The sequence below is a fragment of the Phyllopteryx taeniolatus genome, unplaced genomic scaffold, assembly GCF_024500385.1.
Source record: "Phyllopteryx taeniolatus isolate TA_2022b unplaced genomic scaffold, UOR_Ptae_1.2 contig_27, whole genome shotgun sequence".
NCBI classification, from domain to species: domain Eukaryota; kingdom Metazoa; phylum Chordata; class Actinopteri; order Syngnathiformes; family Syngnathidae; genus Phyllopteryx; species Phyllopteryx taeniolatus.
In genome coordinates, this window is record NW_026903195.1 from 415,058 (window position 1) to 438,634 (window position 23,577).

General features: G+C 44.6%; 1 protein-coding gene across 11 annotated transcripts in view; it reads right to left on the reverse strand.

Moving 5' to 3' along the window:
- Positions 1–1,017: 1,017 nt before the first annotated feature.
- Positions 1,018–23,577, reverse strand: part of LOC133473512 (uncharacterized) — a 51,947-nt gene continuing 29,387 nt past the window's right edge. For 2 of the 11 annotated variants that reach the window (XM_061765177.1, XM_061765182.1), the window contains exons 2-5: positions 22,147–22,248; positions 21,931–22,069; positions 18,008–18,250; positions 9,833–17,879 (exon numbers count right to left, since the gene is read on the reverse strand). In XM_061765177.1, coding sequence (XP_061621161.1) covers positions 17,802–17,879; positions 18,008–18,250; positions 21,931–22,069; positions 22,147–22,248 — 562 coding nt within the window. In that variant the 3' untranslated portion in view covers positions 9,833–17,801. Of the gene's footprint in view, positions 3,872–8,820; positions 9,527–9,832; positions 18,251–21,352; positions 22,073–22,146; positions 22,249–23,577 lie in introns of those variants that run through there. The other 9 variants (XM_061765176.1, XM_061765181.1, XR_009787116.1 and 6 more) reach the window with 8 other exon arrangements.

A 23,577-nucleotide genomic window follows, 5' to 3' on the forward strand; every position in this document is an offset into this window, starting at 1 on the left:
GTGGTCAGTATGGACACTGGTATCGTCAATGTACTGCTCCTCCATTGATGGAACAGCGACCTCCAGTGGAACCACCTCAAAGAGGAGGCTACGGAGCTCCACGTGGGAGATGTGGACGCGGCCCGGCACCCTGGCAACAGTAACCGCAGCAAGCTCCACAGCAACAACAGCCATCTAGCCAGTTCTACTGCGATAAGGACTGGTCTGATTATCAATAGGGTGGCCCGGAGCCAGGGCACGGAGGAAAGCCAGAGCCTCTTATCCCCGCTAAGGTGGACAAGATGGACATCCACATGCTAGTGGACACAGGTGCCACATATTCGTCTGTATGTTTACCACTTCCCGCATCCAAACACTCAGGGAAGACGACCACCTTAATGGGCTTTGCAGGGGTGCCCATGAGTCTGCCGATTACGACACCATTAAAGACTGAAATTACTGGACAGACACATGAACATCAGTTTGTCCTGATGAAAGGGAGGGGGGGGGGGGGGGCTCCAGTGAATCTGATGGGAAGAGATCTGCTTATCATAACCGGGGCTACCATACTTTGCAGCCCGGACGGACTGACGATACGGTTCCCTGATTGGACCGTGATGAACTGTGGACGAAAATTGTCCCCCAGCTGCAACATGACGCAACATGAACTTCCGGAAGCGACCGTTGACATATATTGGGCCCGACTTCAACCAGAAACAAAGGCGGGAGGCGGCGTCTACTCGGCCTTCCTGCGGTGAAGCCCTGGACCGACTCTCTTGCCTCCGACAGCCCTCCGATCGATCCCCTCCATCTCACGCTGTACTATGATAAAAATGACAATTTGGTTTCCAGAGAAGCCTTTGAGTCAATACAGGAGGAAAACTGGATGCTCAATAGTACAGGTATTTACATAGGGAAGCAAGGTGTGGCAGCTGCCTGCACCTCGACCCCAGACCAGAGTGAGTGGTTTATGATGAGTTCGACATCTTTCACATTTCACTTGCACTTGCACTAGGTCATGAAGCCCGAGAACTGGGACCCATGGTACAGAAATGCCATTTGGCAAATGATTGGCAACAAGGCCAAATACCCAATGTGTTGTACTCTCCTAGTACTGAATGCTTTTGTATTCAGGGTGCCGCAGTGGACGAAGGGGTGTTGGAGCATGTGACATTGGCGCGATTCCATGGCAGAGAGCTCTCGGACCATGAGTATGCCGTACAGCTGTTGAATTCGCTGCCGGACTCACTGTGGTTGGGGTCTATGTGCATCGGTGACTCCGGTCACGTTCGAGGTAGACCCGACTGCTTTTGTTAACGTGCCGCAGTACCCCTGTAAAGAAGAGGCCGCTGAAGGCATCGCGGAGACCTTAGAGGGACTCTGGAAAGCCGGAGTGCTTGAAGAATGGAATTCTCCCTTTAACACTCCTATTTTACCGGTAAAAAAGGCAGACGGTATCAATTACCGGATGGCTTATGATTTGAGACAAATAAATGATATTACTAGTACTCCCTGCGTCCCGGTCCCATATCCACACCGTTGTTTAGGTATTTTGGGCCCGGAGATGCAATGGGTCTCGGTAATTGATTTGGCTAATGCATTCTTCTGCATTCCCCTGGCAGAAGAATGCCGGTAATATTTCACATTTACTTATAAGAATTGTAAGTTACAATATACTTGTGCTGAATATGCCGCAGCTGTGGCCACATGCATTAATAAGACTGCACACATTGTTATGGGACACCAAGTTTTTATTCTTACTCATCATGGGGTGACAGCATTTGTGGCCTCAGCAGCGTTCACGATGTCACAATTAAGTCAGCAACGCCTGATGACGACCCTCAGCCAACCCCATATTGTATTCCTCCTCTCGGGGATCAATATGGCTGATAGTATTTCCAGTTCTGCCAAGATCAGGTCATGCGGGATTTGAAGGCCCGCCCGATTTGTCCTCAGCTCCTCTTTCAGGTGGTCGGGTGTTCTTCACCGACGGCTACTGCTGGAGACATAACTTGGGACTACTACATGCGGGGGCTGCCGTCGTTGAGGCCCTGACCCCAGGAGACCCAAATTCTGACTTCAACACGCTTTGGTCCACAAATGCTTTTGTGAAACCCTCCGCTCAAGCTGCAGATCTGCTGGCTACGTGTAGGGCACTGGAGATATCTGAAGGTCAGAGTGTTACTATTAATTCTGATTCGGCCTATGTGGTAGGATGCTTGTTTGTTGATTTGGCTGCATGGAGACGACAGGGTTTTGTTACGGCCCACGCAGAGCTGATTCAACGACTGAGCGAGGCTATTGATAGGCCAATGGAGGTGCCTGTGGTCAAGTGTCCAGGACATGTGAAAGCGGGTAGCCTGGGGAAATGGCGCGACTGATGCCGCGGCTAAGAAAATAGCAGACTATCAAACGGATGCTCAAGGTAACTATGTTGTTAAACAGGATCAGTTGATTGACTTTCTCCCTGCAATAACAGTTGTTGTAGTGCGCGACCTCCAAGAGGCGGCACCAGAGGAAAAAAAGTGGCAAAAGAAAGGTGCTGAGTATGACGACAAGGAGAAGCTGAGGTTTGGCCCGGCGAGAGGCCCTAGGAGACTGGTGTTACCTGCAGGAAAGTCCATGCGGTTAGTGGTTGAGGAAGCACATGACCCGACACATGAGAGTTATGTGTCAATGCTGAACAAGCTGCACTTTTGGTGGCACCCTGATCTTCTGCGTAAGGTAAAAGGGTTTTGTGTTTCTTTTGATATATGTCAGAATTTCAGTGTTGGCCCTACAATGAAGAGGGAACTGGAACACACTGAGATGGGCCGATGCCCGAATGATGTAGTGGTTATGGACTTTACTGATATGTTAGTCCAAGTCCGGCGGCACGGTTGCGACTGGTTAGAGCGTCAGCCTCACAGTTCTGAGGACCCGGGTTCAATCCCCGGCCCCGCCTGTGTGGAGTTTGCATGTTCTCCCCGTGCCTGCGTGGGTTTTCTCCGGGTACTCCGGTTTCCTCCCACATCCCAAAAACATGCATTAATTGGAGACTCTAAATTGCCCGTAGGCATGACTGTGAGTGCGAACGGTTGTTTGTTCCTATGTGCCCTGCGATTGGCTGGCAACCAGTTCAGGGTGTACCCCGCCTCCTGCCCGATGACAGCTGGGATAGGCTCCAGCACGCCCGCGACCCTAGTGAGGAGAAGCGGCTCAGAAAATGGATGGATGGATAGTCCAAGTCCAAGGGAAAAGGTACCTGTTAATGATTGGTGACCCTTTTTCTGGATGGCCCGAAGCCTATCCTTGTGCAAAGCGCTGGTTAACCATTATATCCCGACACATTGGTTTCCACAAGTTCCACAATTTGTTGGCCACGGTCGAATGTATACTGGGACTCAAAGATAAATTTGGCTCAGTCTACCATCCTCAGTCCCAGGCCCATGTGGAAAGGATGAACCGCACAGTCAAACAACGGCTGGCAAAAATGTGTGCACACTTAATTGGCTCCATGCCCTGCCCCTTGCTTTGTTCTCCATCAGGCAAACTATTAACCGCCGGACGGGGTTCACCCCTTTTGAACTCCTGACCGGCCGCTTGATGCCTGGTCCAGACTCGGCTTCGCTCCAACCGGACGTGGAACCGCCAAAGGGCTATAAGCCCTACTGCGAGCAACTGTCATCACTTGTGTCCTCGCTTTGTGTTTCAGATCCCTCTGTTGCAGACGTCCACGTCAGTGACCCTTCCCTTCCAACTCACGTGTATTTGAAAGGGCTCCAAAGGAAGTGGTCTGAACCACGCTGGACTGGTCCGTTTGAGGTGTCATCTCGGACATCTCATGCCGTGCGTCTCTTTGGAAAGGGGGACCAGTGGTATAACGTGTCACAAACATGCCCTGCGCAGGCCTCTATGTGGAGTAAAAAAATAAAATAAAAATAATAATAATTATAATTAGGGCCTCTTGTGCCTGGTGACTTTCTGCTGTATTGTGTATGCTGGACGTTTTTTTTTAGCGCTGGTATTCGCTGAGGTCGTTTTTTTTACCTAGTCTACCTAGTTTCGTTTATTTTCATTCATTTTTCATTTCTTTCATCTTTGTGTATGTGTGTATGGATATTGTGTTTTGGTGTTAAATTGGTCATTTAACATGGGGGGAAATATGTACATCTTTTATGCCTGGCCGAAGAAGGTCGTAATCATGACTCTGGTGATCTCCCTGATTATAGTTAATCTATTTCAGAATGCCCTCAAAACAAGAAGAACAAGTGGGAAAGAGGGCCGTGAAGCCAACAGGCGCCCTAGAGTTGAACTACATGCTGGGGGAAAGGACGGTATACCAATTTGATTTGTGTAAGGTGGTAGATTTTAAACGACATTTACTTGTGCGCTTTGAGTGGCACAATTCAGTGCAAACTGTAGGCCGGTCCCAAGCCCGGATAAATGCAGAGGGTTGCGTCAGGAAGGGCATCCGGCTTAAAACCTTGCCAAACAAATATGAGCGTTCATCCAAAGAATTCCATACCGGATCGGTCGTGGCCCGGGTTAACAACGTCCGCCACCGGCGCCGTCAACCTGCAGGGCGCTGTTGGAAATTCAGCTACTGTGGGTCGAAGTCGAAGTCAAAGAAGAAGAAGAAGAAGAAGAAGAGGTGGAAAGCGGGTTCTTCGGCAGAAAGAGAAGAGGAAAACACAGAGTCTAGAACTGAATGTGGGGACTTTGAATATTGGGACTATGACAGGAAAATCCCGGGAGTTGGTTGACATGATGATTAGGAGAAAGGTTGATATATTGTGTGTCCAGGAGACCAGGTGGAAAGGCAGTAAGGCTAGAAGTTTAGGGGCAGGGTTTAAATTATTTTACCATGGTGTAGATGGGAAGAGAAATGGAGTCGGGGTTATTTTAAAAGAAGAGTTGGCTAAGAATGTCTTGGAGGTGAAAAGAGTATCAGATTGAGTGATGAGGCTGAAATTTGAAATTGAGGGTGTTATGTGTAATGTGATTAGTGGCTATGCCCCACAGGTAGGATGTGACCTAGAGGTGAAAGAGAAATTCTGGAAGGAGCTTGATGATGTAGTTCTGAGCATCCCAGACAGAGAGAGAGTCGTAATTGGTCCAGATTGTAATGGACATGTTGGTGAAGGTAATAAGGGTGATGAAGAAGTGATGGGTAAGTACGGTATCCAGGAAAGGAACTTGGAGGGACAGATGGTGGTAGACTTTGCAACAAGGATGCAAATGGCTGTAGTGAACACTTTTTTCCAGAAGAGGCACGAACATAGGGTGACCTACAAGAGCGGAGGTAGAAGCACACAGGTGGATTACATCTTGTGCAGACGATGTAATCTGAAGGAGGTTACCAACTGTAAGGTAGTGGTAGGGGAGAGTGTGGCTAGACAGCATAGGATGGTGGTGTGTAAGATGACTCTGGTGGTGGGGAGGAAAATTAGGAAGACAAAGGCAGAGAAGAGAACCATGTGGTGGAAGCTGAGACAAGGACGAGTGTTGTGCAGCTTTTCGGGAAGAGGTGATACAGGCTCTCGGTGGACGGGAAGAGCTTCCAGAAGACTGGACCACTGCAGCCAAGGTGATCAGAGAAGCAGGTAGGAGAGTACTTGGTGTATCTTCTGGCAGGAAAGGAGAGAAGGAGACTTGGTGGTGGAACTTCACAGTACAGGAAATCATACAAGGAAAACGGTTAGCTAAGAAGAAGTGGGACACTGAGAGGACCGAGGAGAGGCGAAAGGAATACATTGAGATGCGACACAGGGCAAAGGTAGAGGTGGCAAAGACAAAACAAGAGGCATATGATGACATGTATGGCAGGTTGGACACTAAAGAAGGAGAAAAGGATCTATACAGACTGGCCAGACAGAGGGATAGAGATGGGAAGGATGTGCAGCAGGTTAGGGTGATTAAGGATAGAGATGGAAATATGTTGACTGGTGCCAGCAGTGTGCTAGCTAGATGGAAAGAATACTTCGAGGAGTTGATGAATGAGGAAAATGATAGAGAAGGAGAGTAGAAGAGGCAAGTGTGGTGGACCAGGAAGTGGCAATGATTAGTAAGGGGGAAGTTAGAAAGGCATTAAAGAGAATGAAAAATGGAAAGGCAGTTGGTCCTGATGACATTCCTGTGGAGGTATGGAAGCATCTAGGAGAGGTGGCTGTTGAGTTTTTGACCAGCTTGTTCAATAGAATTCTAGTGCGTGAGAAGATGCCTGAGGAATGGAGGAAAAGTGTACTGGTGCCCATTTTTAAGAACAAAGGTGATGTGCAGAGCTGTGGCAACTATAGAGGAATAAAGTTGATGAGCCACACAATGAAGTTATGGGAAAGAGTAGTGGAGGCTAGACTCAGGACAGAAGTGAGTATTTGCGAGCAACAGTATGGTTTCATGCCTAGAAAGAGTACCACAGATGCATTATTTGCCTTGAGGATGTTGATGGAAAAGTACAGAGAAGGTCAGAAGGAGCTACATTGTGTCTTTGTAGATCTAGAGAAAGCCTATGACAGAGTACCCAGAGAGGAACTGTGGTACTGCATGCGGAAGTCTGGAGTGGCAGAGAAGTATGTTAGAATAATACAGGACATGTACGAGGGCAGCAGAACAGCGGTGAGGTGTGCTGTCGGTGTGACAGAAGAATTTAAGGTGGACGTGGGACTGCATCAGGGATCAGCCCTGAGCCCCTTCCTTTTTGCAGTGGTGATGGATAGGCTGACAGATGAGGTTAGACTGGAATCCCCGTGGACCATGATGTTTGCAGATGACATTGTGATCTGCAGTGAAAGCAGGGAGCAGCTGGAGGAACAGTTAGAAAGATGGAGGCATGCACTGGAAAGAAGAGGAATGAAGATTAGCCGAAGTAAAACAGAATATATGTGCATGAATGAGAGGGGTGGTGGGGGAAGAATGAGGCTACAGGGAGAAGAGATGGCAAAGGTAGAGGACTTTAAATACTTGGGGTCAACCGTCCAGAGCAATGGTGAGTGTGGTCAGGAAGTGAAGAAACGGGTCCAAGCAGGTTGGAACGGGTGGAGGAAGGTGTCAGGTGTGTTATGTGACAGAAGAGTCTCTGCTAGGATGAAGGGCAAAGTTTATAAAACATTGGTGAGGCCAGCCATGATGTATGGATTAGAGACAGTGGCACTGAAGAGAAAACAGGAAGCAGAGCTGGAGGTGGCGGAAATGAAGATGTTGAGGTTCGCTCTCGGAGTGACCAGGTTGGATAAAATTAGAAATGAGCTCATCAGAGGGACAGCCAAGGTTGGATGTTTTGGAGACAAAGTTAGAGAGAGCAGACTTCAATGGTTTGGACACGTCCAGAGGAGAGAGAGTGAGTATATTGGTAGAAGGATGATGAGGATGGAGCTGCCAGGCAAGAGAGCTAGAGGAAGACCAAAGAGAAGGTTGATGGATGTCGTGAGGGAAGACATGATGGCAGTTGGTGTTCGAGAGGAGGATGCAGGAGATAGGCTCTCATGGAAAAGGATGACGCGCTGTGGCGACCCCTAACGGGACAAGCCGAAAGGAAAAGAAGAAAGAAGAAGACTTGCGCGCTATGAGTATAGGACATGGAGGAGCGAGCCGGTACCCGGTGAACCATAAGTTCAGCGCGGACCACCAGGTGGATTCATGTTTCAGCTGGAAGCAGGTGATTATCCACTCGAAACTGGGATACTGGGAGCCGATGAATGATAAAAACTGGCAGTGGAAGGACAGGATCAAACTGGAAAATGGTAATATGCACCCGGTAACCCCTGGGGAGCGACATCACGTACTGCTGACCTTGTATGATATAAATTAGCCCCCCATGGAAAGAGTGGGGCAAACCAGTGTCAACCTTTATGGTCTTAACCTTGGGAAAAGATGTCTCAGGGGCCGACCCCCTAGGACAGATTATTATTAATTGGCTACGACCGACAAAAAATTAATCTAATCCAATAATGAGAATATTTGCTATTTTACCAGTATCAAAAAACACGGATCCGGTGGTTTTTAGAACCTCTAAAGCGAAGGGATATGACCTAAATAATGACTTGGTCCAAAGGGTGGTATACCGTCGTGTGCTACAGGGGGCTAAGGGACAAGCGGCAGGAATTAATACAGGTAATTTTTGGCTTAACGAAATTACTGGAAGGTAGGGACGCAGTCAAAATCTATCAAAAGGACTGTATTGTCCGTGCTACTATGAATAACCTCAATTGGATTGTTAACCCTGTGATCCAGGAAAATTTTACTGCTGCTACTAAGTTCGAGTCGACCTGATGACTAATGACAATCTGGAGGGTGAGTGCCAGCGCTGGGACCATGTGTATCCTCTAACTAAGGTAAAAGGCACTCCCTTTTGATGTCGAAATGGTCCCGTCCCTACCTTGCATCTCCCAAAATAAGAGGAAGGTAACTTTAGGCCCCAAGAACAAACTTTCCCGATCAATTGGCCACCTGGATCCACAGTTTTGTAATTTCACACTTTTTATTGACTATTATGATGCGGCCCAATTGAGTAAGACGAGGTTTGATTTGTGGTGTATGTGTGGTGATGGTCTGTTGTGGGACTTCCTGCCCAGTGGATGGACAGGCACGTGTGCATTGGTTTCGATGATAACCCCCACAGTGATCAAGCCTCTCTCAGAGCAGGATATCAACCATATGGCGGATTTCACCTGGGAGCGTGAATTGGCAATTGGCAATTGGCAGAGTACGTCCATGAGCAACTATCAGCTACCTCTCTTAAGGCATTCCAAAATAGGCTGGTCCTCGATAGTATGTTAGTGGAAGAAGGGGGTGCCTGCTCTCGAATCAAGGGTCACTGCTGTTGCACGATTATCCCCAATAATACGGCACCAAGCGAAAAGATCACCAGAGCCATGAAAGGTTTGCAGCTGCGGACCCAGAGCTCTAAAGTATGTATAGACTCCTCTGTCAGGAATAAATTGGTTGGTTTTTAACACGTCGTTATAATTGTAGTTCTTTCATGAAAACGAACATGCTAGGAACCGCGAGAGTTAATATGTGATTTTAAACACGTTCCTTTAAAGTCAATCCGCCAATCACACGGCGAAGACTGGGGTGTTCTTTGTGACGTCACGCGTCAAGTTCAAAGAGCGGCGATGGCTAAGCAAACGAGTGAGCTAGCTAACTGACGGCCAATTTGACCGATATTTTGTCCTTTACACCTCAAGGAAAATAATAAAAAGGCCTCTTGACCTTCTGAGACCATCACAATAGGGTGAGTCTTCTCAAAGGGGCTTGCGATGTGGCCGCCATTTTAAGAGCCGCAATGTTCAAAACAAGTGTCCAAAACTTGCTCAAAACAACAGTCAAAGCAATTTTAGCTTGGAAAAAAGACAAATATAACCATGACACTCTGTTAATGTCCTGTTATGGGTGGTTGTTTTTGCCAAACACAACACAAATTGTTTCACTTCATCTAACAGCCATAATACATCTAGACATATTGTGAAATTTAAACAAATGCCAAATAGCGGTACATTTCTTGTGTTTACCTCAGGTTTCCAAGTCTTCTCAAGTATTTAGCTGGCCGCCATTTCACAATATTTTGCTGTAAATGGTACAAACCACAGAAAAAATTAATCAGTGACTGTACAGTGTACTGTACTCAAGTATGAATACTTTTACTTTAGAATAATGTCACTCATCTAAGTAAAAAGTAGTCCTCCAAATAATTACTTGAGTAAGAGTAAGAAAGTACTCCGTGAAAAAAATCTACTCAAGTACTGAGTAACTAGTGAGTAATCTTTTTTCCAATTCAAAGCATGAACGTCAAATAAAATCAAAATAACTAAATCAAGTATGAATGTGCAAATGCATATATTGCTGAACAATATCAATTCACCCAAAACATACATTGATCAAATAAAATGATATTTTTATTATTTCAGTGTAAAGAAATTATACCGGGTGATTTTAGCTCTGGCGGCACGGTGGGCGAGCATCTGCCTCACAGTTCTGAGGACTGCGGTTCAAATCCCGGCCCCGCCTGTGTGGAGTTTGCATGTTATCCCCGTGCCTGCGTGGGTTTTCTCCGGGCACTCCGGTTTCCTCCCACATCCGAAAAACTTGCATGGTAGGTTAATTGAAGACTACAAATTGCCCGTAGGTGTGAATGGGAGTGCGAATGGTTGTTTGTTTATGTGTGTCCTGCGATTGGTTGGCAAACAGTTCAGGGTGTACCCCGCCTCTCGCCCGAAGATAGCTGGGATAGGCTCCAGCACGCCCGCGACCCTTGTGTGGATAAGCGGTTCAGAAAATGGATGGATGGATGGATTTTAGCTCTTTTGAATATCTCAGTGTTTTAGTTAAAGGTGCTAATAATTGATAGGCCTCCCAAGATACAATAGAACATTTATGGAGGACGTTTCTGAACTGCTATCAGTTATTTGTACTGACGACAACTATTTTGTCATAACGGGAGACTTTAACATTCATGTTGACAATAACATGGACTCTCTGCTATACTAGACATATTTGACCTCTCTCAACATATTAAGAGACCAACCCAGACTCAAGGTCGCATCTTAGACCTGGTCATCTCTAAGGATGTTGAAATTCTATCAATTGACATTAAGGTTACGGCTATTTCTGATCATTTTTGTGCATTCTTTGAATTACATATTCTTCCAAAAGTTCAAACAACCTCTATGTCTATTAAGAAAAGGTACATAAATGAGAATACCGCCACAAAGTTTATGGACACCAAACTGTGAATCCTGAGACAGTTGATAAACTTTTGGATAATTTCACCTGTAAAATCTCAAATGTCATGCATGCTGTCGCTCCTATTAAAACTAAGACAATCTTGAGGCGACCTAGAACACCGTGGAGGAGTACAATGATGGTAAAGATCTCTAAATCAAAGTGTAGGAAAGCAGAACGTAAGTGTAGAAAAACTAAACTCCAAATTGACTATGACCTCTACAGAAAAATTGTAATTTTAACCAAGAGTTAGTCAGGGCTAGACACCAACACTTTTCTGAAATCATCAGTAAGAACTGCAACAATACTCTGTTTGCTGTGGTTGACATGCGCACAACGCTCACCACCCCACCCACCCCCCCGAATCAGACAGCTCCAGAACTCCTAACAGCAGATAAATGCAATGAATTTGCTTATTTTAGTGAAAAAATATGATCCATCAGGTTAAATATTAGCACAAATCAGCAAAATGATAAAATTATATTACATCTGGAGCCACCCAGGAAAAACTCTATTACCAAGTCATTTTGCACATTCAATAACAACAAGCCGTGGTTAACTGCCAAATTTAAGCAGCTTCGCCAAGCTAAGGAGGATGCATATCAGAGCGGGGACAGGGCCCTGTATAATCGAGCTAGAAACCAGCTGACTAAAGAAATTAACATTGCAAAGAGGAACTATGCAGCAAAGTTGGAAAAACAGTTTAGCGCTAACGACTCTAAATCAGTCTGGCATGCATTCCAATCGCTGACAAATTACAAGCGACGATCCCCCCAAGCTGAGGACAATAGCACACTAGCCAACGACTTGAATACCTTCTACTGCAGATTTGAAAAGGACACTTCCACACCCACCCAGCCGCACCACCGACCACTATCACACCACCGACTTCTGCGTAAACCATCCGCGAACAGGATCTGAGACACATCTTCAAACAACAAAAGATTAAGAAAGCGGCTGGCCCAGACCATGTGTCCTCATCCTGCCTCAAACCAGCTCGCTCCAGTCTTAACTCAGATCTTCAATAGATCTCTGGAACTGTGCGAAGTACCATCCTGTTTCAAACGCTCCACCATCCTTCCAGTCCCCAAGAAACCTGCAATCTCGGGTCTAAATGACTACAGGCCTGTCGCCTTGACATCTGTGGTCATTAAGTCCTTTGAACGTCTCATGCTGGACCACCTGAAGAGTGTCACAGGTCCCCTACTGGACCCTTTGCTGTTTGCCTACCGAGCAAACAGGTCTGCGGATGATGCAGTCAACATGGGACTGTACTTCATCCGAGAACACCTCGACAGTGCAGCAACCTACGCGAGGATCCTGTTTGTGGACTTCAGCTTAGCGTTCAACACCATCATCCCTGAACTCCTTTCCTTCAAGCTTCTCCAGCTCAGCGTCTCACCTGCCATCTGCCAGTGGATTTACAGCTTCCTGACGGGCAGGACACAGCAGGTGAGGCTGGGGGAGGCCACTTCATCCACACGCAGCATCAGCACTGGGGCGCCCCAAGGTTGTGTCCTCTCTCCGCTGGTCTTCTCTCTCTACACAAACGACTGCACCTCAACGCACCCGGCTGTCAAACTCCTGAGGTTTGCAGATGACACCACTGTCATCGGCCTCATCAAGGACAGTGACGAGTCTGCTTATCGACAGGAAGTGGAGCGGCTGGAGCTGTGGTGCGGCCGACTCAACCTGGAGCTGAACACGCTCAAGACTATAGAGATGATCGTGGACTTCAGGAGGCATCCTTCGCCACAGCTGCCCCTCACACTGTCCAGCTGCCTTGTGTCAACCGTCGAGACCTTTAAGTTCCTGGGAATTACAGTCTCTCAGGACCTGAAGTGGGCGATTAACATCAATTCCGTCCTCAAAAAGGCCCAGCAGAGGATGTACTTCCTGTGGCTTCTGAGTAAGCACGGGCTGCCACAGGAGCTGCTTAGGCAGTTCTACACAGCGGTCATCGAATCAGTCTTGTGTTCTTCCATCACAGTATGGTTTGGTGCTGCTACAAAAAAGGACAAACTCAGACTGCAACGGACAATCAAAACTGCTGAAAGGATTGTCGGTACCACCCTGCCCACCCTTGAGGACTTGCACGCTGCCAGAACTAAGACAAGACCGTGCAAAATACTCTCGGACCCTCCACATCTCGGTCAACAGCTCTTCCAGCTCCTTCCCTCAGGTAGGCGGTACCGATCAATGCACACTAGAACGAGCAGAGATTTCAACAGCTTCTTCCCTCTTGCAATCAACTTCTTAAACACCAAACCTATAATTCCATTGCAACATGCTGGCAATTTTTTTGTCTTGAGTCTTATATATTACTCATGCACTCACTGTAGTAGTCTCACCACGCTGCACTATTTGCATATCTGTTGTTGACCAATACTGGCCACTCATGCCAGAGTAGCATCTGCTCCATTTGCACACTGACTGAGGAGTATCTGCAATATTTGCACAATCAACATTGTCCCAAATTATCGAACTACTCGCTTGAAGTCTCGGCACCCTTTGCACATTGGTCATTGCACCGGACTATTGCAATACTAGTCATTCGAACTGCTCTAAGTGCTTGAGGACTCTGCATCTTTTTGCACAATTGTCAAAAAAATAAAATAAAATAAATTGTACCGGCATTACCAGATAACTAGCAACCATTTATTGCTCAGTGACTGTTTTCCTCAATGTCTTTATATCTCAGTAGTGTTCTCTGTCAATTGACTGTCTGTTGTCGTACTAGAGCGGCTCCAATTACCGGAGACAAATTCCTTGTGTGTTTTTTGGACATACTTGGCAAATAAAGATGATTCTGAGACTGAGTCTGATTCTGATATCAGAATTTGATACAGTTGACCTAAAAACTGTAGAGAAAACGGTTCACCAGCTGAAACCATCAACGAGCTGTCTTGACTCAATAGCATCTGACTTTTTCAAAGCTATTGCGAAGTCTGTGCTTGCTGATTTGCAGCAAATAATCAATTGGTCACTTCAGTCAGGCGAGTTTCCTAAAGCTCTGAAAGTAGCTGCCATTAAGCCTCTGTTAAAAAATAGAACACTGGATGCTTCCATGTTAGCAAGGTATAGACCAATCTCAAATCTCCCTTTCATAGCCAAGATTGTTGACCAAGTTATTTTTAACCAGCTCATCAATTTATTGAACTTAAATGGACTTTTTGACAAATTTCAATCACGTTTCCGAAAACATCGAAGTACAGAATCTGCTGTTATCAAAGTGCTAAATGATATAAGGTTGAATACTGACTCGGGAAAGATGTCAATTCTGGTCGTGTTAGACCTCAGTGCAGCTTTTGATACGGTAGATCATAATATACTGCTGAACAGGTTGGAAACGTGGGTTGGACTAAACGGAACAGTCCTTAAATGGTTCAGGACCTACCTGGAGGAAAGGAGTTATTTTGTAACCATTGGAAGTGTTCAATCTCATCGAATGGCAATGATCTATGGGGTCCCTCAAGGGTCTATTCTTGTTCAGCCTGTATATGCTACCCTTGGGTCCAATTCTTCAGAACTTTAATTTTGATTATCATAGCTATGCAGATGACACACAGTTACATCTAGCAGTGTCTCTATATGACTACAGTTCAATTGAGGTGTTTTGTCACTGTCTAAAACAAATAAATATCTGGCTGAGCCAAAATTTTCTTCAAACCACAACAAAACTGAGATAATTGTTTTTGGCAATAAAGAAAAGAGGATTGCTGTTAGTAAATACCTGGAGTCACTCTCTGTAAAAACCAGAGACCAAGTCCGAAACCTTGGTGTTCTGATAGATTCCGACCTGACTTTCAACAGTCATATCAAATCAATTGCTAAAACTGCCTTCTCCCATCTGAAGAACATATCCAGAGTGAAGGCTTGCACGTGTCAAGCAGACCAGGAGAAGCTCATCAATGCTTTTATCTCAAGTAGACTTTACTATTGTAATGGTCTTCTGACTGGAATCCTTAAAAAGTGTATTAAACAGTTGCAGCTCATTCAGAATGCTGCAGCTCGGGTTCTGACCAGAACAAAGAGGTCAGACCATAATACTCCAATTCTCAAGTCTTTACACTGGCTTTCAGTCAGCTTTAGGAAGTCACTTGAACATCACTTAACCAAACCCGGAAAACTGCGTCTGCTTTCCGGAAGGAAATACCAGTTTTGCCAAATGCAGAAGTAGGTTGTGCACATTGGGACAAGCTGACAGTCACAACAACTTCCAAGAGGAAGCGTTTAATTTCATATTTTCTGTAAAGGAAAATAGATTCATTTATATGATTTCGGATCCCCGATAAGACCTGGGACGAGAGCCTGAAAGAGGTCAATGTTTGCTCAATGAATTCGAGGCATTCTCTAAGCTAATTTTGTGTGATTCAGACTCCACTACTCTAAATCCAAACTTCACACAATATTTCCAGATATATCGCCACAGTGTGACAAATGCATCTTAACAGAGGCCAGTCTCCTTCATTACTCTTTCATAAAGTGTGACTTACTATTCTGTACTCTTCAATCCTTTCAAAAGAAACACACACTTGACAAACAAAAACAATTCACATACATTTAAACACAGAATATACTGAGAGAGAGTGCAAGAGTATTGGGTTAAAAAAAAATATTTAAAAAAATGGCAAAAATATCAAAACTATTAACACATACAAGAAATAAGGTGTTTGCATCCTGGAGAGACTACACTACTATTTTCTTAATGGAAGATGTTAATAGGAGTGTGGGTTTGATTGAGTCTGGTGAGGTTCATTGAGCAAGAAAAAGATGTATATGTAACGCAAAAAAATAAAATAAACTTCAAAACTGCTTTGCTGATTTCACCTACTGCGAGTGTCGTCCTGAACTTAATAAACAAGGGATTTCTCTATTTTCAATTTTTTTGGTCTGTTTTCTGCTGATGTTTAAAATATTAAGAGCAAACTATTGTGCAGGTTCATATTTTACAGTTTTAAAAGCCCCAAATTTATCAGCGCAATAAATTAAAATATTACTTCTCAATAAGGAAACTCACCTTCATATGAGATCAATTACTTTTAACATGGAAATTGTGCAGCAGTTAGTCGTTTAAAAAAATATTTTCTTTGTTTAACGAATAGATATGAGTACTCAAATTAACTTTTCTACCATATTCTAATTTATTGAGATGTACTTGTAGCAGCCGAGGCGTAGAGTGGGTCCGGTTTGGTGGCCTCAGTATTGCATCTCTGCTTTTTGCAGATGATGTGGTTCTGTTGGCATCATCAAGCCGTGACCTCCAATTCTCACTGGAGCAGTTCGCAGCCGAGTGTGAAGCGGCTGGGGTGAGAATCAGCACCTCCAAATCTGACACCATGCTCCTCAGTCGGAAAAGGGTGGCATGCCCTCTCCAGGTCAGGGATGAGATCCTGCCCCAAGTGGAGGAGTTCAAGTATCTTGGGGTCTTGTTCACGAGTGAGGGAAGAATGGAACGGGAGATCGACAGGCGGATCGGTGCAGCGTCTGCAGTGATGCGGACTTTGTATTGGTCCGTTGTGGTAAAGAAGGAGCTAAGCCGAAAGGCGAAGCTCTCAATTTACCGGTCGATCTACGTTCCTACCCTCACCTATGGTCACGAGCTGTGGGTTGTGACCAAAAGAACAAGATCCCGGATACAAGCGGCCGAAATGAGTTTCCTCCGCAGGGTGTCCGGGCTCTCCCTTAGAGATTGGGTGAGAAGCTCGGTCATCCGGGAGGATCTCAGAGTAGAGCCGCTGCTCCTCCACATCGAGAGGAGCCAGATGAGGTGGCTGGGGCATCTGATTCGTATGCCTCCCGGACGCCTCCCTGGTGAGGTGTTCCGGGCACGTCCCACCGGGAGGAGACCCCGGGGACGACCCAGGACACGCTGGAGAAACTACGTCCTTCGGCTGGCCTGGGAACGCCTCGGGATCCCCCCGGAAGAGCTGGATGAAGTGGCTGGGGAGAGGGAAGTTTGGGCATCCCTGCTAAAGTGCCTGGCACTTTTCTCCATCCTCCCGCTTGTCCACCACCACCAAAATCATCAAACTCCTCCTCAAAGTAAGGATTCTCTGCAAAATGTCTTTCCTGGCACGTCCTCACAGAGGTGATGTGTTTGCTTATCTTTTGTTTTCCCAATGGGAGAAAGAGGAATACAGGGCCCCAAGTGTCCACCAGGCCCTATATTAACGCCCCCCAAGTTTGAGGTAATGTACACAGAGAATCTAATTAATCAATTACATTTGTAAAAACATTTATAGAGGCAATTCATATATGTACAATTGTAAAACATCCATCCATTTTCTGAGCCGCTTCTCCTCACTAGGGTTGCAGGCGTGCTGGAGCCTATCCCAGCTATCATCGGGCAGGAGGCGTGGTACACCCTGAACTGGTTGCCAGCCAATCGCAGGGCACATACAAACAAACAACCATTCACACTCACATTCACACCTACGGGCAGAGTTGTCAATTTACCTACCATGCATGTATTTTGGGATGTGGGAGGAAACCGGAGTGCCCGGAGAAAACCCACGCAAGCACGGGGAGAACATGCAAACTCCACACAGGCGTGGCCGGTGATTGAACCCCGGTCCTCAGAACTGTGAGGCACACGCTCTAACCAGTCGTCCACCGTGCCGCCCAATTGTAAAACATTTATAAAAAATAAATTCATAGGTTATGCACATTTTGTAAAAAATCTTTGAAATAGAGAAGAAATTTATAGTCTGTGCTTAGATACTGTGTATATTTTTCAGTCTGAAACAGGGTGAAGCCACCCTTGCGCGTTCGCTGCCTCGGCCATCTCGACTCCAACACAAGTCTTCCAGCTCCTTGAATAGGGTGGAGGTCAGGGCCACCTTGGGTCCCACATCCAGGTTCACTGCTCCATATTGATGAGTGAGAGGACGCCTGGGCCAAATCCATCACCTGAAAGTCTCAGATCTCAAACATTGCGGAGATCAGGTCCAACTCATATAGGATAGAGGTGCATGTTGAAGAGGAGGAGAGGGAGGACGCCTCGCCTGCTTCCGTCGCCTCCAATGCTTCTCACTCCCTGAACAAGGCAGAGGTCAAGTCCGCTTCGGGCCCCACATCCAGGCTCCATGTTGTCATGTCTCCCAATTCAAAAATTGAGCTCAGGTCCGCGTTTTGCCCCTCATGCTGGATGTTGGTGAAAGGCGTGGGCCCCGGCAGAGTGAGCTCAGGTGCAGACACTGCAAACACAAATACATAACATCCGTCAGTTTATGTATTTAGGTTTATAAAATCATTTGAAATAAATTTATAGTCTGTGCTTAGATATTGAATATAGCGCAGTTTTCAAGTTGAAGCCAACCCTGACCTCTCTCTCCCCGTCATGTCCCCTTTGCGGCACATGCCTGGGGAGGAGGACGCCTGGCTGCTCTACTGCCTCCAATTCCTTCAGCTGCTCAAACAAGGCGGAGGTCAGGTCCACCTCGGCCCCCACATCCAGGCTCCATACTGAGCCCCCAGTCTGTGTCCCACAATTTGCAAATGGACACGAGGGCTGCGTCGAGCCCCATTGAACGCGCCTGGGCCTGCGGCACAAGCTTAGGTGCAGGCACTGCAAACACAAAGACATAATATCCGTCAGTTCTGAGACGTGAGTCATGAGACTACTTTCAAAATAATCTAATGATAGCCAGTGTAATATTCTGCCTTTACTAAGGTTTTATAATGCTCAATTTTGAATGACAAAGAGGTAAACGTATTTCTGTACAGGTGGGATTTGTTTGAGGTAACAAACACAGAATAGAATTAATAAAATACATGTGTTAAAACATTCATAGAGAGAGAAATTCATAAGTTATGTATATAGGTTTATAAAAACATGTGAAATAGTATAGTCTGTGCTCTCCGATACGGACGCTTCCGCCGCCTCCAGTTCCTCGAGCTGCCTGTACAAGGCGGAGGTCAGGTCTACCTCGGGCCCCACATCCAGACTCCATACAAAGCCCCCAAAGTCTGTGTCCCCCAATTCAAAAATGGACACCAGGTCCGGGCCGGCCCCTTTGAAGGAGCCGGGGCCAGCAGCGCAAGTTCTGGTGCAGGCACTGCAAACACAAATACATAAGTACAGGAGGTGTTGAGGAAGTTCTAACCAGCAGTCATTGAATCAGTCCTGTGTTCATCCATCACAGTCTGGTTTGGTGCTTCCACAAAAAAGGACAAACTCCGACTGCAACGGTCCCTCAAAACCGCTGAAAAAATTGTCAGTAACCCCCTATCTACCCTTGAGGACTTGCATGCTGGAAGAAGTAAGACAAGAGCATGCAACATCCTCTTGGAACCTTCACATCCTGGTCAGCACCTCTTCCAGCTCCTTCCCTCAGGTAGGCGCTATCGAACAATGCAAACTAAAACTAGCAGACAACAGCTTCCTCCCCCTTGCTATTAACTTCTTAAACAGTTAACTTACACTTTCATTGTAACATGCTGCCAATTTTGTCTTGAGATTGTTGTCACATCATTGTCGGGCCAATTATAGATTATTCGGTCACTCACTGTCGTAGTCTTGCGACTCTGCACTACTTGGATATCTGTTGTTGACCAATACTGGGCACTCATGTGCTTGAGAAGAATCTGCACCATTTGCACAATTGACACTGTTACAGATTATCGCACTACTAGTCACTTTAAACTGCATACATTTCTTGAAGCCTCTGCGCCATTTGCACAATGGTCACTGTACCAGATTATTGCTCTATTAGTAATTTCAAACTGCTCTAAATTGCTAGAGAGAACTCGACATCATTTGGACCATTGTCAAAAAACAAAACAAAAAAAAAGTATCAGCATTTCCACATTACTGGTAACCTTTTATTGCTCAGTGACTGTGTTTTTATGTTTTTATGTCTCAAAAGTATTCTCTGTCAATTGACTGTCTGTTGTCGTACTAGAGCGGCTCCAACTACTGTAGAGAAATTGTGTGTGTTTTTGACATATTGGCAAATAAAGATGATTCTGATAACATCCGTCAGTCATGAGACTACTTTAAAAATAATCTAATCGTACCCAGTGCAATAGTCTGCCTTTCCTAAGGTTATACAATGCTCAGTTTGGTTTGAAACAGCGGTATTAACTGTCAGTAGACGTCAAGAATTTGAGGTGGTTTTGGTAAACAATGTCAGTCGACTTTTCAGTTAAAGCCGAAATTATGCACAGAAAAGTACCAAGGAATATTAGGGCCACAAAGAAAGTAGAAGCTGCTGTGATCATGTACTATTCTGGACAACTACACTGCATCATACTGACAGATGCTACTAATATTGTGGTGACCCCATTTACCGGTAGATAAAGGAGCGAGGCAAAATATTAGGCGCATCTCTGCAATGAATATTTAAGTGTATCTCAATAAATAGTAAAAACATAAAATCCTAAATTTGGGTTTCTCATCTGCTTTTAGATAGAATCCACATTTTTACAAAGATATTCTGCAGTATATTAATATATGAAATTAATTATTTCAATTGAACTACTGAAATACTAATTTACTAAGATGCACCTTTTTTGTTAACAGTGTAACACAACGGCATAGTTTTTGTAAAGGCAGATTTTTTTGGAGCCACATAGTAGGCTTTGGGCAGATTTGTATCAAATAAAAATACTGAGACATAACACTACTTAGTGGTCAGATCATTTAAACTGGTGGCTGCACTGCCCACTTTCTGTTTTTGTTTTTGCCCTGCACAGAAACAAAAACAAACAAACAAAAAAAACATTGCGTCATTGCACACATAAACGACATGAGACAAATAATTGTTATTGTTCCTCTGTACTATACCTACAGTAAACTCCTGCTATATCGGGGTTCACTCTTTGCGATCCCGCTATTTTGTGTTTTTTTTATTATTACTGCATAATATATGTTATTTTTATTTTATTTTGTTTACTAATTAAGAAAATTGATAGTACAGGTACTCTCTTCAGGATGCAAACACCTATTTTTTTGTACTATGTGTTTTTAATCTTAATATATTTACCATTTCTTTCTCCATTGCTCTTGCACTGTCAATATATTCTGTGTTTAAATGTGTGTGTATTGTTTTTTTTTGTGTATTTTATTGAAAGGATTGAACAATACGGAATAGTAAGTCACAATTTACATTTTCATTTAGGAAAACAAAATTTATAACAATCATAAGCAAATAAACATAACACACTCATTAATAAGCCCTCCCATATCCTTCCTCCTTCCAGACGTGGTATATTGTGGATGCAGTTGCCATAGAGTGTCGAGATAATGGTATCTGTTTTAGGTCATTTTGCAGGTAGCGGACGTGGGGCGACCACACTCTGTCAAATTGCGATTCGCAGCTCCTCAGAGCAAACCTTATCGTTTCGATTTGCAGAATTAGTCATTTCACTGAGCCATGGTTGAAAAGTGGACACCTTCTTCTTCCAGAACAACAATCTAAGTTTCTTGGCTGTAATGAAGCAAAAGGAAATATATATACATTTTAAAAGTAGATATAGAATCTGAGAGATTAAGCACAATTAGGGTAGGATCAGATTCGAAGTGGATACTTAAAACATCAGACAATGTTTTAAAAATACTCCTCCAGAACGCCTCTATCTTGAGACAGAGGGCAAAGCAATGAAGGAGACTGGCCTCTGTTAAGTTGCATTTGCCGCCCTGGTGCGATATATCTGACATATAACCAGAGAAGGTTCCAAACAGATTTATTTTATCAAGAGTCACAGGAAGACTAAGTTGGGGTCCGGTTATAAATAACAATACATCGTACGAGTATAGAGAAATTTTTTCTTCGTTATGCCTGACGACACAGATGAAAACTAGCCTTCTGGCTAATTCTGGCTTTTTTAACCATGTGTACTTCATGTGTTTTATGAAATTGCATTGTCCCCTTTCAAATAAACTAAACTGAAACTGAAACTGAAACGTACGAAATCCAAAGATATTAAGATAGGTAGAAATGGATTAGGCAAGGGGCTCGATAGTCAACGCGAAGAGAAGTAGTGAAAGGGGACATCCCTTGAATCTGTTCTTCTAATTCTTTAAGCCAAGCTTTATTCTTTTTATTTCTGTGCCCCTGATAGGAAATAATGAGAGAACGTTACTGTAAATGACTATGGGATTCATGTAGTTGTCTCTGTAGGTCCAGTCAGGGTATGTGCTGGCGTGAATCCGGCTGAGCCTCCACAGTGGACATCATCAAAGTTTCAACGCACATATGCATAACAACACCATCCAAGCTATGAGGACACCATCTGCCCCAGGACCTTATTTTCAGTCACGCTGTCTTTATGAAATATTTTCGCCTTGACGACAGGCCGCTGGCTCCTCATCAATATCATGAAGGCGTTCGGGGGCTTCTTAATATACGGGCAGTTCTCCTCAGGCCCTGTATTCCTCTGTCTCCTTCTGGGAAAACAAAGCATCAGCATATCACCTCTGTGTGGATGTGCCACGAAAGACATTTTACAGAGAACCCTTACTTTGCGGAGGAGATTGTTGAATTTGGTGCAGGAGGTGGATGAGAAGGACGAGAAGGAGGATGAATTGTGCCAGGTACCAGCTTGTAATAGGTCTGTCCTATTCTACAAAAACATCAAGACACGTGTTAAAAAACAGGAGGTGTGTGAAGTTGCAAACATTCAAGAAATCATACACATTATATAGCACAAATATGATGCATACAGTTTTGTGTGTTATTTATGTCACTCTAACAGGACCTTGGCTCACGCTCACCATTTGTGGTGCACCACTGACCTGCAAGCAAAAAAAACTAACAATGGCTATGAACCTACTTTTAATTACTATTTCGTAGTAATTATTATTGCTCATATAGAACATTTATCTGAAACACTGAACAAACTAATCATAACTGTATATTTTGACTTTTATTGCAAGCCTCATGTTTGCATGCATGTTCCAAAAAGTTTTTGCTCCTGCATTTAAGTTATTTACGCTTTTATCCTTCACATCTCACTGTTATTCCTCACAAAACATTTGAAACAGTAACATACGACACACCATTAAACATGATTTAAGATCGGACCCCCCACCCAGATAACATAAAATTTAAAAGTTGTATTTAACGGGACATACGGATCTTTTCAAGACGATTCCATTAATATGCCATTTTCCTGTGACAAATATTTAGAAAATTATGACTCTTTAAAACAGGTGAAATGGGACCAATTTTATCCATCCATCCATTTCCTGAGCCGTACACCCTGAACTGGTTGCCAGCCAATCTCAGGGCACATACAAACAAACAACCATTCACACTCACATTCACACCTACTGGCAATTTAGAGTTGTCAATCAACCTACCATGCATGTTTTTGGGCTGTGGGAGGAAACCCACGCAGGCATGGGGAGAACATGCAAACCCCACACAGGCGGGGCCGGGGATTTAACCCCGGTCCTCAGAACTGTGAGGCAGACGCTCTAACCAGTCGGTCACCGACACCAATGTTATGGTAAATTCAATTTGGGGGTGGGGCGAGATTTTACCTGTGAACTTTTTGATTGAATCTGCGTTCAAAACTGTCATAGCTTTCTTAATCTTTAAACTATTTTCAAAAGAATGGAAAGCTTGCGTGTGTGTACATACTGTATAGTTGATAAAGATTCACGAAATTAGATTGGAAGTTTCAGTTTCCGTCATGGCGGAACACAGTAACGTCACAACGGACCTGGCCAACCGTAAGTGTAACAAATGTGTAAAACGATCAATTTACTTCAAATTTGGCAGAAACATAAAAAAATATCCAATAAATACCGCGTATGAATTTGAAAAACAGGGCTACTCGCGTGAAAGTTTTTGACGGGGAGGACTGTAAATTCGGGAAATGTTGTTCTGTCATGTTCTTCTTGTGTTTTATTGCGGTTTGCAACAAATCTTAAGGCGCATTACCGCC